The 15,177-nt window shown below is 39.3% G+C and overlaps 3 protein-coding genes across 8 annotated transcripts; 2 read left to right on the top strand and 1 right to left on the bottom strand.

The window, feature by feature from the left end:
- The first annotated feature begins 210 nt into the window (after positions 1-210).
- LOC146472983 (uncharacterized) lies at positions 211-9,448 on the top strand. 6 transcript variants are annotated; one of them, XM_085118715.1, is made up of 13 exons: positions 211-282; positions 370-440; positions 830-986; positions 1,175-1,427; positions 1,683-2,269; positions 2,863-2,994; positions 3,550-3,636; positions 3,934-4,657; positions 5,290-5,436; positions 5,763-5,906; positions 5,997-6,570; positions 7,215-7,442; positions 7,852-9,448. In XM_085118715.1, exons 3-13 carry the CDS (start codon positions 834-836, stop codon positions 8,129-8,131), a joined length of 3,309 nt encoding a protein of 1,102 aa, XP_084974841.1. In that variant the 5' UTR covers positions 211-282; positions 370-440; positions 830-833; the 3' UTR covers positions 8,132-9,448. The 6 variants fall into 6 exon arrangements, with proteins under 6 accessions (XP_084974841.1, XP_084974842.1, XP_084974843.1 ...); XM_085118716.1 differs by having other exon boundaries at positions 228-282; positions 374-440; XM_085118712.1 differs by lacking the exons at positions 211-282; positions 370-440 and having other exon boundaries at positions 479-986.
- A 138-nt stretch (positions 9,449-9,586) lies between these two features.
- Positions 9,587-11,287, bottom strand: LOC146472984 (uncharacterized). The gene is made up of 2 exons (XM_085118738.1): positions 11,012-11,287; positions 9,587-10,910 (listed from the first exon to the last, which is right to left on the bottom strand). Exons 1-2 carry the CDS (start codon positions 11,285-11,287, stop codon positions 10,101-10,103), a joined length of 1,086 nt encoding a protein of 361 aa, XP_084974864.1. The 3' UTR covers positions 9,587-10,100.
- A 2,256-nt stretch (positions 11,288-13,543) lies between these two features.
- On the top strand, positions 13,544-14,062 carry LOC146472985 (uncharacterized protein KIAA1958-like). Its single transcript, XM_085118879.1, has one exon. The coding sequence runs from the start codon at positions 13,544-13,546 to the stop codon at positions 14,060-14,062; it is 519 nt and encodes a 172-aa protein (XP_084975005.1).
- The last annotated feature ends 1,115 nt before the right edge of the window (positions 14,063-15,177 follow it).

Here is a 15,177-nt window from a genome sequence, read left to right on the forward strand (position 1 = left end):
TCCAGGGATTTTCCATTTTGAGCTGTACACAAACCTCCAGTCTCCTTCGCAGCCGCTCGGGCCGGAGTCACGCAACGCTCCCCGTCCCCACGCGTGAGGGACGGGGAGCGTTGCGTGACTCCGGCCCGAGTAAGAACATAAACAGTGTCTAAAGGAGGACATTTCACCTATCCCTAGATGCTTTGCGGCATTTTTGTCACTTCTCGTCACGGTGAAGCGAGCATTCAACGGTAATAAAGCCATTTTTCATTCTCGGAATCTACGCGACTTCTTTTATCCAAGGTTAGTTTCATTTTCCCTCTCGTTTCTTTAATGTTTCTTGAACATTGTTATCCAGTTCTTGTTCCAATTAATGTTTTATTCTTCTAGCCAGTACATCCTTTTGTACCTCTCTTTGTACAAGCAAATAGACACATGCTTCGATGACCTCGAACAATCGGGTGAGTGTAATTGTTTTCGTTGAGTTTTGGCGTAATAAATTATTCATATTTACGGGCAAGGGATTAGTTAAACTAGATTCGCGCTCCGACCTCTCTCGACTTCGCGATTTAGACTGGTTTCACCGTTGTGAATATTTCAAATTTTCTGCTGTTTGTCCGCCAAAATGCGAGATGAAGGTGTCAGATTCCGTAAACGAAATGCCGCGAACATCGCGCCAATTTGGTCGACCGCTAGCTTCATTTACCTTTATTTGGATTCGTATGCGCTTTTTCTCAATATAAATTTATGTACTTCGAATACTTTGATTATATTCTCTTTTGGAAACCGTTCTGATGTCGTTATTTCACTTAAAATTGTTGTTTTTTTGTTTTGTTTTTTGTTTTTTCAGATCGATGGATGATTCGTGTAAGCGATCGCACGAGGAGACTGGCAACACGCCGCACAAGCCAGCCGAAAAGAAAACACGTGAGATCGAAAGCACTCATGAAGTATCACCAGTTCGACGTTCGCTTGGCTTTCAAGAAAGGTTGAGCCCCGCACAGAAGGTAATTGTTTTTATGAAAAATTTTGTACAATATGTATACGTGTACTAGCACTCAAGCTTATGTACTTATGTTTAAAAGATTTATCAGGGTTTGTTGTTGATTTCATTTGCCTCCTTTCGTTGCCATCTGGAAAAGTTTCTTGCTTGTTTTAATCAATTCCTTAAAATATTTCGTTTCTCCTACTTCAGGCGTCACGTCGTATCCTTAAAAAAGCGAGGTTGGTGCGATCGCCAAGAAGCCCCAAACAGCTGCCATCAGCCTCAAAGAGATCTTTCCCGTGGCAAAGAAAGGAGCAGATTGCTCTGATTCAGTTTGTTGCTTTATTTTGCGAGTTAAAGAAGGAAGGTTCCGAATGGCCTACATTCGGTAATCGCCACGAGTACTGGGACAAAGCTGCAGCTTTTGTGCAAGAAACTGCAGGAACTGAATTTCGAAGATCTGGTAAGTCTTCAAGTAATTCATATTTAGTATTTGTTCAAAGGGGTTCAAATTTCATCAATGAAATTCACTTACCCTAAAGTGTATGGGCTTTTTTCTTTGTGTAGCAAGTAACACAGATAAATCTTTTTATAGGCTTTATGTAAGCAAATAAATGGACAGTGAGAAAAAAATAAAGAGAATTGAATAACAACAATAAAATACACAAAAAACTAAATAAAGACAGCAGATGAAATAAAAATTTCTATTTTGTTTCAGGAAGCAGCATACGACAGAAAGTCCTGGGTGAATTAAAAAATAAATTTGCCACAGTATCAGAAGCAGAAGATGCAATGGGTATCACTGTGGAGTCGTACATTGATGGCACACCAGAAGGTCCTGCAAATTTACCAGATGAGGTGCAGCAGCTACATGTATCACCAGCATTACTGGGGAAAATGAAGAGTCTATCTCCTAGTCAGATTGGTGATTTAGTCATTGAAGGGTTGGCTACCTTGGGTGGAGGGAGAAGTAGAACTTCCTTTGTTACTGGGGTTAGTAATGTGCTGCTGGTGTTCTTTGAGAAACAGATGTATGTAGATGTGATAGATATCTTGGACAAGCTGTATACCTGGGCAGCTTTCAAGATGGGTATCACATCTAATCCACGAACATTTGTGCATTTGTCTCTGGATGCTATGAAGAGGCTTGAGGATAACAGCAAGCCCAATTTGGTCTTGAAATTTTGCCAAGGACTGGCCATGGACAGACCTAACAATGCTGGGCCACTCATCCCAATTCACAGAATGCCATTTGGTTTAATGCAATATTGCATTGAATTCTTTACATGCACAAATGTAATGCAGGTAGGTGTAACTATCAGTTTTCTGTCTTTTCTGTGAGATAAATTGTCGGACAGGAATATGTATGCTATATTGTCGGTGCTCTCCCTTAGGGAAGGAGTGCGGGATAATTTCCTGGACTGCTGCTGGTATTGAAATCTATGGATTATATGGTTGTCAGACACTTTTGAATTTGGTGGAGGTATCTGAAATAAAGCAAGGGCTGGGTTTTTTGTTGTGTTTGCCAACTTCTAATTGTGGGAATCCCTAACCTCAGCCTTACGGACAACCATATATTGCTCTGTCAGTCAAAAGTCATGTTTCTTGATTTTTTTTTCTTTTTTTTTTTTTTTTTGCTGTTTTCAGTTGATAAACACTAAATCTACCTGTTGTCTTCAATATCTATTACCAAGGGTTTTTATTTAAACCTTTGACTATATTGTGGATCAAGTTTGTCTTTGGTTTTATTTCTAGTTTTCTGTGTTTTTAACACATTTTCACACATTGGAATGTGTTGAACAAAGAGCAATATAAATTTAAGCAAGGAGGAAGGAAAAAATTATAGCAGTAACACCTCAATTTAGTGATGATATTTCTGCTTGGATTTTTTTTCACAGATCAGGGAACCTGAAGATTTTAGACTGTGGCATGAAACCATGGTAACCGAATTTCCAGAGAGGATGCAGAGGCTTTTAGCTGGCCCCATGTGGAGTGGCTGTGGTCCACAAGATATGCGAGATCCGCTAAAGGTTAGAGTGGACGGTAATGTTTTTAGACTGTCAGTTCTCTGTACATTCATAAACAGTGTGATACTATTGCATGCTTAATAATTGAACAAAACGGAACATTGGATCCAGCAAGTATTCATGAGTTTTATGTTGACAATTTCAGTGCCATAATGGTGTTGTTTTTGTATATTGCATATGCACAATTGCATTTAGTGTTTTTAAAACACATTCTCAATGTTATTGCTACCATAAATACTCTGGTTTGTACTTTTTACTGGGAGTAATATTTCAGAGTGTGTGGATTTCTGCTGTTGAGGTTGCTATTTCTTGCCTGATCTTAACCTGATAACCTGAATTTACTTGTTATACACGAATAAATTGTAGTGTACAGTGTTTCAGTAAGTACCAAGTTCAAACAGAGATCACCACATAAGCTCAGTACTGAATTCACTTTAATAAAACCCAGAACTATTGATGAATGAACACAAAACATGTTATAAGGGTAATTGTAGTTTGATTGACATATTGTAACAGACAGGATTTGTTAAGGGTTTTTCTTCTTCTGTCTGTATTCAGGCACGTGTCAATGTGCCATGTACAAGCAAAGCCACACAGCACAGAAAGGACAAGAAGTCGCTGTTTACTTCAACAACTAATGTACAGGTAACAAATTTACTGTTACTGTTGTAGAACATAATAATTATCATAAAAGTGCCTTTAAGGCTGTTTGGAGACATTTTTTCAAGAACTTGTAAAGAAACTACATGCAAGAAACACCCAGCCATGACATTTTCTGTATAAAGTCTGTAGTGTTAGTCGGTGTAGACATATCATTGTGAGATTGAGTTTTTTTTTTTTTTTAATTCAGTAAGGCCTTCTGTTTTACCAGTGGTATAAAACTGCCGAAATAATACTGATTACATGTACTGAACATTAGTTCTTTCTTTATAACCCTCATAGGTAGCAGCACTTGACCAATTGAAAACAGCCAATCCAGATGGAAGATTCTGGTTGAAGCTGGATGCTACAGATCTGAAGGAAGCGCTGATGGAGTCCTTCTCAGGGGTATGGAATGGAGATGTGGACTTGGGTGATGGGAAGTTGGAGGAGTTGAGGAGGGAGTATGATCAAAGAGTAGTGTTAGCAGGTAGTGTTGTTAGAAGTGAAAACCGAGGTGGTCTTGAGTTGCAATTGCGAAAGTGTGTTGACAGTTTGGAGGATGATATCTCGTTTCTTGACGACGGTTTTCAGTTGGCTGTTGAGGATTATAGAAAAAAATTTGAGAATCGATCAACGCCCGAGGAAACCCTTAAGAATGCAAATTGGAATGTTGTTGAATTCCAAACTCTCCTCCAGCAGTCACAATTCCTAAAGGGGGCATATGAGGAGCAGCTCGCCTGCCTTAATCCAGCTGTGTACTTGCCCTGTCACTTGCTGAACATCAGAACCACTTTGAGAGGATTAGTTAAAGAGGTGAAAGGCTACCTCCGCAACCTTTTCAAGAAGAAAAGGATAGCTGCCACCCATGTGTTAGTTCTAATGCTCTCAGATGAAAGAAGGAATAAGAAGCCCTATGCGTTGCCAATCAGATATGTGCCCTACAAGAGTCTGCGAGACCAGTATGTCCGTGATCTAACCAGAGGCGTGAAACTGAAAATGCAAGAGAAAGAGCTTAATCTTGTAGGTCAGTACATGTATTGAATTTAAACAATGGTTGGTCAAAATGATTTGAAACCATAAAGTTTGCATGTGTTTTTTTTTTTTTTTTTTTGTAAGATATTTTTGTAAATAAATCCACAATGAATGAAAGTAACGATGGAAACTGATTTTAAATCAGATTGACACAAAATTCATTATTAAAAATAATTGTAACATGCACATAGACCATTGTAAACCCTGGTTGTAGTCACTTTGCTTTGTTGAGAAGCATGCACTGGAATCTGCCACCATCATAAGTCTGGAGATGAAGTAGCAATGTTTGGCATAAATGTTGTAGGTTAAAATGAATCCCAGGTTAAAATCATTACAACCTACAGCTGTAGGTTAATTGATCTGTATTTGCCTGTTTCGGATGTAAATTACCCAACCTTAACAAAGGAAAATACAAATTAACCTAGGTTGAAATCATTCTAGCCTGGACTCATTTTCACCTGCAACATTAATATCTGTGAGGTATTAGTCTCCAGAAATTTACAAGTTTATCTCTGTGCACATGCTGATGGGGCCCTTTAACCAGTTTTTGTTTAGAAGTAGGTCAAACTCTTGGGTGAACTCTCCTGACATTGTACTTAAAAGAGGATACTGCTGTTGTTTTAGGAACTGTTACAGATGGAGAGTTTTGTTCCTTGAGGTCAAGAGGAGAAACAAGGGCCCTTCATTTATGGCAACTTATACATGATGCAAGAGAGAGTGTGCAGAAGTTGAGTAAGAAGACTTTACTGGAAATGCTGATTTTGATAGGCAGTAAGTTGAACTTGTGTAAATTTTAGTGTGTGTTGTTAAAGAAGCATATATTGGTTGCCTTTTATTCTCATAGTAGACTTGAGGTTTCCATTCTTGTTCATTGTTAAAAGATTTATGATTGTGGAACGCAGACCAGTAAAACATGATATTAATTTTATTTTGAAATGTTATGAAGTCACAGAGATGTAAACAAACACAGGGTGGGTATGCTTTATCTCCTGTGTAGTGACAACTCATTTCTAAATTTGAACATGGTGATTCTTTTTTTTTCCCTTCTTTTTTTCGTGGGTGTGACATATAACTATAATTCGTGTTCCTAATTTCAGCTGCAGCAGATGGAAGCCCCATTGTAGCAAGACCAAACCGTGTCATTCCTCACCATGTTATTTTTGAAGTAGATGAGTTGGTCAACAATGGCTCAACATTAGAAGATGCTGTGACTTACATAAGAGGAAAGCTTGTCCCTGCAGGTAAACTGAATTCACTAACTATCACCGAGCCTATAAAAATTATTGCATATATGAATAACTAAATTTTATTATTGTGCTTGATTGTTGCAGGTTACACACCTTATCCATTCCGGAAGAATACCAGTGAATCATTGCTTGACAAACTGAGGTCTGTAGTTGGAACATACACATTTCGGAGTGCGGTAAAGGAGCTGAAGGAAGAGGGAGTGGATTTTACACAACATCTTTATGTTCCTGAAGTAGATCCGGTTACTGGTCGAGTTCGACATGATCGTAGTGACCACAACCACCTCCTAAAACGAATTGCTCAGCATGTTCGAGATGGAGGATATACTGCCTTTGACTATGAGGCATTTGCTGATGTCTTAGCAGATCCGTTGAGTGGTCTCACCCATGCAGCCCTTGTTGGAAAGAGGCGTCAGAGTGTGAAGGATGCAGAACGTCTGTTATCCTACAACGTGGTGCATTCACTTGAGAGGCTTGGCAAGAATGAAGAGGCTGCATTTGTTCGGATCATTGCACAGTGGCATGAAGCATCTGATGGGAGAGGTCTGAGTCAGCTTGCGAGATGTAGATACAATTATCACATGTTTAACTTCATTGTGGAGGAGTGGATGCCATGGTATAGGGATTGTTACGACTTTTCCACCATTGACATCAACAGGTATCTATATTTAAAACAACTTCAAATCACAAATTGGGGACAAAAGGGGTCAAATGTAGCACATACTTTGCATAAAACGAGGATACCACGATTACATCCAAATGAAGATACCACGTGACACCTATCATATTTTAGTTTTATTTCACATTTTACTTTTTATGACGAATGTCTGGAGATTGTCTAAATACTTCAAAAACCCATGTTGCGTAACTTGCAGTGTTCCAGATTACTTATAAACTTACAAAGGCAGAGGGTCAGTAAGGAATTTTGAGGGTCAATAGATGTGGATCTCTTCAAATCTTTTCTAGTTGACTATTTATTTTGTTAGGTCATGTTGCCAGCTTTGCAAGGTTTGTGAGCCGAAACCCCTCTCTTACTTGAAACGCTGAACTTGGCCATGTTATTCCCATATTTTGCGTGAACAGTTTTGGGTTATATGTTTTTAACAATTCGGTCAGGAATGTGTTGTATAAAGAAATATAATTACTGTGCAATCAAATATTATTTTCATGCCTTCCAGATCTGATTTTAAAATCTTGTAGTTGCATTAGGAAGTACGTCTACATCTGGAATCATGGTGGGGATTGCAAATAAAAATAACATTATTTTAATAATGTTTATTAAGAACACTTTTATTATTTAAGACCTGTAGGAGGCATCCGTGGCTTCTCAAGAGAGACTGTGGTAGAAGTGACTACTAACATTGAGAGCCAAGAGCTTCGCCGCAGAGAGAATGGAGTTATCGGCTATGAAGAACACCCCAGGGCTGCAGAAACGGATGATCTTGAATCTTACTTCTGTGTGTGCCATCGTGACCTTGGGCACATTTTCACCCTGAAACAATTCAAACCATACTGGCCAAAAAGTGTCAGGTAACAAGAAATTTTTTAATTTTTTTTAGGCAGTCTTAGAAAGTAGGAAAAATATAGCAAAGAGCAATTGGAAAATTTAAACAGGAGGCCAGTGTCCAACTATCTTGACATAACAATCTCGATCAAACAGGTTTATGGTATGGTTCCTTGCCATTTTTGTAAGTTCTGCAGATTGATTTATACCATAATTTCTGGTGTGAATTTGTAAGGTAAGGTACCAGTCCCTCGCCACATTAAGTAAGCAGATCAGATTTTAGCCATGATGTATGTTTAAGTATAGCCTTTTGGAAGACATTTGTGGAATGTGTTTCAGGGGAACATACTATGCTACATCAGACATATACATTCCAACAGAAGTGATAAAGAGTTGGCCCATTTGATGACAATAAGTTGTTGTTCTTTCTGTCAGGGAATTCAGCAAAAGAATGGATATGGATCTACCTTTTTATTACTGGACTCTCAATGAGCGGTTTTCTGATGATGTTTACCCGTCATTCGATGAAAGGCCTGAAATTGATGAGGAGGTAGATGCACGGAATCACCCTCTTCGCCTACACAGATTACGAATCAACCAACGCGAAGATAGCTCTATATTTGTTGTAGGCAGAGCTCATCTCCCTGCTCGTCACCGGCAAACAATAAGGCAATCATTCCATAGGCCAGGGAATTACCTGGCACCGCCCCCCTAATCCTTGAGTTGGAGAAAGTGTTGGTTGTGGTGTGTGAAGATATTGTTTTCCCATTTTTTTTTTTGTCAGATTGGCATTGTTTCTATAGTGCATAGTGATCCGCGTCATATTTCTGCTTAATAGTATGTTGTTGGTGCATAATTGAAGGCGATATGTGGAACAGGGCCCTAAGTGACTTTGTTAAGGTATAATTATCCTTTTGTTTCACAAGTGAATAAAGGCAATTTCGAAGGAGAATCTCGCAGTTTATCAGAAGTCACTTTGGGCTTTGTTACACACACCCCTTCCATTAAGGACGAAGTTTGCAGGAATAAGACAGAAATGACCTTAAGATGTAAAAAAATCTATGCAAACCAGATTTGAGAACTTGCATGCGGAAGTTTCGGATGGAAAGTGTATGTTTACCCTTCAGATGCAGATATATTTTCTGCTCTTCTCTCTTTGAAAGTTGAAATAAGTCTACATTTGCAGGCTATTGTATGCTGTGACAGTGCAATGTTTTGCAGTCAAGTTTGTTTAGTATTTGGTCCCAATTTATGCACTTGCAGTGCTTTCAATAAGCACCTATGGCCAACAAAAAGCGTTGGCTATTTCGCTCAGAGAAGTAAGCTATTTTTTCCCCTTAACTGGAGTAATTAAAGAGAGATTCTTTCAACCCCTTGTTTGTAAAGTCGGTTACTCCACTCAAACCAGCTGATTGTTGAAGTGACCAGGGTAATTGAATGAGGAAGGAAACGTAGATTTAATGTTGATGGCTTTTAATCATAAAATACAACAAAATACCATGTATTATATTGTACTGAAATAATGAAAAAAATCATTACATTATTATTGGATAAGAATTATAAATATGAGCCAGTTGCATAGTACTGAAATAGTGAAATGTTCAATCATTTCATTGTTATTGGATCAGAATTAATAATTAATATGAGCCAGTTGCATTGCATATTTCACAACTGTGTACAAAATTGCCAGTGGGTGCAACAAACTCTTGAAACAACTTGACGATCGATTCTCTGTGAGTACAACATAATCACTGAACCCTGGCCTGTGGAGACAAGATGACATTATAATATTGTACATTCGTAAGAGCTTTTTGACAACTGATCAATGCGTCAGCTATTTTTAAACAATGTGTTGTTCCAGAAAATATTCAAAGTTTGGCTTTTAGGACCCCCATCCTCCTTGGAATTTCCAGTGACCCTCTGTGGTGGGGGTGTTGATATTTTATGGAAGTACACAATCAGTAAGTCATATTTAAGTGTTGCTTTGCTGGCACTCATGGTTTTTCTTATGCCTATATTACAAAAAAATAAAGTGTGGATTGGACATAACATATTATATGGAGTACCCAGGTACATAAAGAGCTAACTTTTTATAAACACCAATTTACTATTGTGCGCATTTAATATCTCCATGGAATAAATAAATATAAATTGAAGAAAAACTTGCGAGTCATGTGAAAAAGATTTAAAAAAATTGAAACAAAAATGTCCAACTATTTTAAAATGGCCTTTCAGGGCTGTTACTTAGGGTTGTAACAGCTGAGTATGCTTGATTGGCCCCATTGTTAGAGTAATTATTATTGTGTAACTGACGAAGCAACAAGTTTGTAGCAGCTGTAAAGTTCAAGGTAACAGGCCCCAGTTGTTCAAAGGCCAGATAACTTTACCCGCTGGATAAGGCACTAGACAGGGTCTAAAATATACTTCACGTTAAACATTGTCCAAGGTTTTCGTACACTACCAAACTTAACTCTGGTTAGAGTGTGCATATTCACTTGACAAGAGAAAATACTGAAATCTTTGCACAGATTGAAACTGTTGGATAGTGACTTATCCACAGGATAAAGTTATCCGGCCTTTGAACAACTGGCCCCAGGTAAATCAAACCTCTGGATTATCAATTAAAGCGTAGAGACAAAAAGACATTATATGGTGAATTATTTGACAACAATACAGAAGCTAACTTAGAAACCTTCATTATATTTGTAGTTGTCCCTGTTTTTTGCCCATCTTCCTTTCTTTGAAATGGTTACTATTGCAAAGTACTTAAAACTTGATATAGAAAAAACGTATTGATATTTTACTGAAAGGAGTGACATACTTGTTATTTCATTATTATTAATGGCCTGCGTGACTTTGGGTACTTTCACGCCAGGAATGTACCCTATTGGTTCCCATGTATCTCCAGGGCAAGCGTGGACTAACAAAGCATTTTCGTCTCTTCTGTTTACCGGTTCAAAGCCAAGTCTGAGTAAAATTGTCTCCTTATTGATCATTCTTTCTTTGCAGCTCTTCAGAGTTCTCTGAAAATGTTCGTGAAATGAGCTGCCTTTCAATGTAAAAGTTTCTGTGAATAATGGCACTGTTGGCGGGCATTCGGTAATTTCAGGTGCGAACAACTCTTTGCTGCTTGAGCCACTGGCATCAGCGAAGTCGTCATCGTCCTCCCCCTCTTCTTCTTCTTTGTCGTCTTCTTCTTCTTCTTCACAAACGTTTTCTTTGTCGTTATCTGATAAGGAGAGCCTCTGAATCTCGGAAATGGCCCTTGCTTCAGTACACGACGACAATAAAACTACCCCCTTTGAACTAGAGTTCACGCAGTTACAAGTGACCCGACTCAGGTCGAGAGGAGGCATAAAAGAATTAATCGGAGAAACGGTCGACGGCATCTTTGCTTTTACTGAACAATGCGAGGCAGTCAAGGATAGATCCGTTATTTCAAAATCCCAGATCAGCATCACCTCGCCATCATCTTCGATCTCATCTGGGTGAATCTGCAAAATGAATTCGTATTGGTGAGCCGGCGAAAATATCTCGCAGCATTTAAGTCGAACTTAAGGACAGCAATCTGGCTACAACATTAAAATATCATTACCTTGAAAATAACGCTAGAGATAACCTTGATTACACAAGGCGATGCCACATCTTTCAGTTTATCGAGCAGTCTATTGCACTGAGGGAAAACCACCATCCGCCGCTCCGAGAGTGTTCTAGGAAAACTCACATGCCCAAACAAACATTTAAGTTTTAGAAAAGGTAAGCTGGGTATCGTGAGCTCTGAAATATACTCCAAGTCGACGCAGTATAGATATAAAAGGTTTGACTTGCTAAAAACTTGCGCTTGCCACGCTTGTTCTTCCAACGCGTCCATGTCGAAATGATATGACCACGTGATCACAATACTTTGATAATATAGTTGACCGCAAAGCATCTAGGGATAGGTGAAATGTCCTCCTTTGAGCTGGCCAAACGAATACAACATGTTTGATGCAGCAGTTGGCCTCAAGGGTCTTGGACCAAACTCTACCCAGAATCCTTAGAAAACAAACCGCAAGAACGCAATACTAACTAATTTAATTTATCAAATTAACAATCCAATGATATCCGGTATCAATATGAATAGAATAGCAAAGGCAAAGAATGTTTGTACTGATTAAATGTTTAAACATGGTACTGTAATTTGTTTGAACCCAGAAGTCACGTCACATAGCTAGTATGATCATCCGGGTGAAAGTAGTCCTCCGTGACAAGGGCTGTTTGAGGTGACATTGACTCACTGAAGGCACTACATGCACCCTTAATTGAAACATCTGGATTATGTATACCGAAAAATCCGGAATATTATACGAGTCTGTTGAAAGGACATTTTTTCGGAAACCATGATATTCAGGGCTCAGTGTGTCTATTTACACTTAATTTTCTTTCAGTCTCCAGTAGTGAGCTATATGCTGCAAAAGATATGCACAGTTCTGCAGAAACACTTATCGTTTTAGTAACGGTTTAAACGTAACGTTTTAGCCATCATATTAGCACTTCAGTGCTACACTGTAAATTCGAGGGTAAATAAAGTTTATTGATTGATTGATTGATTGATTGATCATAGAAAACACAGCACAAGCTTAGCCCTACCATGGATCGAGATCGCAGCCACCAGATTTGCTAAAACCAAGGAGCCAATTGAATTGCAGGGTTTACGATCCGAAGCATGGGTTTATAAATATAATTTGACAAGTGAGCGCGTTTGTTGAAATGATACCGAGAACTCAACTTTATCATTCCACTATCATTTCTAAAGAATCGGCAACTGAAGAGATCCACAAGGTTAGGATCGAAACCGTGGTCTTGCCTGACCATTGCCTTAAATGCTGTACAATTTACTAACGGCCGAAGGACTCGAAGGAACCCCTGGCCAGAACACGTAATCAAAACGCAGGAGGAAAATACTAAGCTCCCGCCCCAAGACAAACCTCACAGTTACAGAGCTTAGCGGAGCGATAACTTATCACATAGCCGTAACTTAAGTGGCCTTTAGCCCTCAATTTAACGCATTGCATAGCTTTCAAAGAAGCTTCAATGCTAAAGAAAGAGAGGCTATACTGTCACCAGACGCACTGAAACGAGCCATACCAAGCCTAAACTAAATGCCACAAACGACATAAGAACGACAGTCGCTAAACAGAAACAACAAGAGGTCAAAATGACCTTTGAGATCAATTACAAGACATGCGACAGTTAAACACATGGCTTTGTTCAGTGTCTATCGCGCAAACTCTCCAAATCATAGACGGCATTTAATATAATAAGAAGAAAATCCAGCGCTAAATAAAAGAAAATTTACAGGGAGAACCGCTCTTTGCATAGAGAAAAGGGTGTTCTCTGAAAGACATACCCGTGAGGGCAAAACTTTTATTTAGGCTAAACACGCACATGAGAGCCACGCAGGCCTGTCAACCCCATTATTGCCAGAAAGGATCAAGAGACAAATAACCGTGATAAGAAGTACAATATCTTGCAACAAAAGCAAATAGCCGGGTCTGGCGATCTGACAAAGGTTCAAGATAATGTATAGTTATTACACGGTTCAAATCCTATCCTTTCAACGATAAAAAGAGAGGCTATACTGTCACCAGACGCACTGAAATGAGCCATACCAAGCCTAAACAAAATGCCACAAACGGCTTAAGAACGACAGTCGCTTGAAACAGAAACAACAAGAGGTCAAAATGACCTTTGAAAACAAAATACAAAACATGCGTAAGCACGTAAGCACATGGCGTTGTTCAGTGTCAATCGCGCAAATCCTCCAAATCATAAATGGCATTTAATAAGAAGAAAATCCAGCGCCAAAAGAAAATTTACAGGGGACACCGCTCATTTCATAGAGAAAAGGGTGTTATTACATATTATGTGAGGATATCAGTGTGATAAAGCCGTGACTAAAAATGATACCCGTGAAGTGATATGATATCATCGCAGTAAAATGATATCATATCACTTCACTGTTTGAATTGTCCAATCAACTAGACTGTAATAATTTGGTTGGATCAATCGGGTTGCATGTTATATTTTAGCTGACGCCTGGCGTCAAATTTGGCGGGAAGAATTGCTTTGCAGTTTTATCAACGAAATGGCCGCGTCAGGATTTGTAAATGTGTCCGATGAAGATATTTCTCAGTTTCTCGAAGAGAACGAAAACAAGAACACGGCAACAAAAACCTCTCAAGACGTAGCGTTGTTCAAGACCTTTCTCAGGGAAAGGAAACTGAATGACCCAGAGGAACTGACACTGCTGCAGTTGGACGTATCTTTGAGACAGTTTATAGTTTCTGTTCGTAAACAGGATGGAAGCGATTACGAGCCATCTTCGTTGCGATGTATGGTCGCGAGCATAGAAAGATACCTAAAAAAGAAAAGCTATGGCTTTTCGGTTATCAATTCCATCGAATTTGCAGGTACTCGAGAGGTTCTAAAGGCGAAGCAAAAGGCCCTGAAATCTTCAGGAAAAGGCTACAAACCAAATGCTTCCCGCTCACTTACAGATTCCGAAGTAGACGAATTGTACGTAAATGCCAACTGGGAAGTGAAACCCCAGAAGCAATGCTCAACACATTGTGGTTCAACAGAGGATACCTATCTTTCGAGTTAGGAACCGAGTTGGGAACCGAGTTAGGAACCGAGTTGGGAACCCAGTTAGGAACCGAGTTAGGAACCGAGTTGGGAACCGAGTTAGGAACCGAGTTGGGAACCGAGTTGGGAACCGAGTTAGGAACCGAGTTAGGAACCGAGTTGGGAACTGAGTTAGGAACCCATTTATCGATTAGATATATATGTACCGATTGGCTTTTTCTTTCATCTGGGGAGAGAAAAACTTCTTGCGTACCTGTAACAGTTCAGTGCCAGGTCGGAATCCTTCAGTAGAAAGAGTCCATAATCCCACTGTATGAATATTATATCTACGCCAGAACGTAAACAACGTACATTTTTAGACTGTGATTTTAGCTCTCCTGTAGCTCACTAAACCTTCTATTTTATGTGGTAAATTCCTTAAGTCGCCGTCTTTCGCCTCAGCTGGCCACACTTCCACGCGATTGTTTGATTTTGCCAGGTTCATTCCTGAAAGTCACCATTGTGGTTCAGAAACACAGCAATTTTCAGGTAGATCGAAACCGATTAACAGCGTACGTTTTGGAGATAAAAACGGATTCGAGTAATTCATCGCCGACTGGACAGTATGGCCGAAGGCTGAAAACAGCATAACCAACTTTCCAGTAACGCCTCAGGCTCGTATCTCGCCTTCATATTTGTTCACTACGATTTTCAATCTATCGAAGTCAAGCTTTTAAAAGCACACCACAGGATCTCTCTCAAGAGTTTGTAGCTGTTGCGTTTTCTTGGGGTCCAAAACACGATAAAATACAATAAATTATTCACGGCTAAAATCAAAGACCTTCGCTCTACAATATCTCGGCCAAAAATCATCCAAATCGCGTTCGAATTGCTCGTTTTGGCAATACTTCTTTTGATCAGCGGCTCTTTTTAAAGTGGCGATAAATAACTATGTATTTGACCACTCGAGCTTTCCTGACATCATGAGCCTGTGAAAACCTGAGGTTGAGACCATTGCATGACTTAAAATTAATTTCGATGTCTGAGATTTGCCACGATCCAGATTTCAAGTTCATATTAATAGCCTTAAATCGCTTAATGACTTGCTTGTTTCCTTTGAATTCAGCAAACCTTTCTTTCCGCGACAGTGTGGGG

This window comes from Pavona decussata, unplaced genomic scaffold (assembly GCF_977016875.1).
Source record: "Pavona decussata unplaced genomic scaffold, jaPavDecu1.1 SCAFFOLD_95, whole genome shotgun sequence".
NCBI lineage: Eukaryota > Metazoa > Cnidaria > Anthozoa > Scleractinia > Agariciidae > Pavona > Pavona decussata.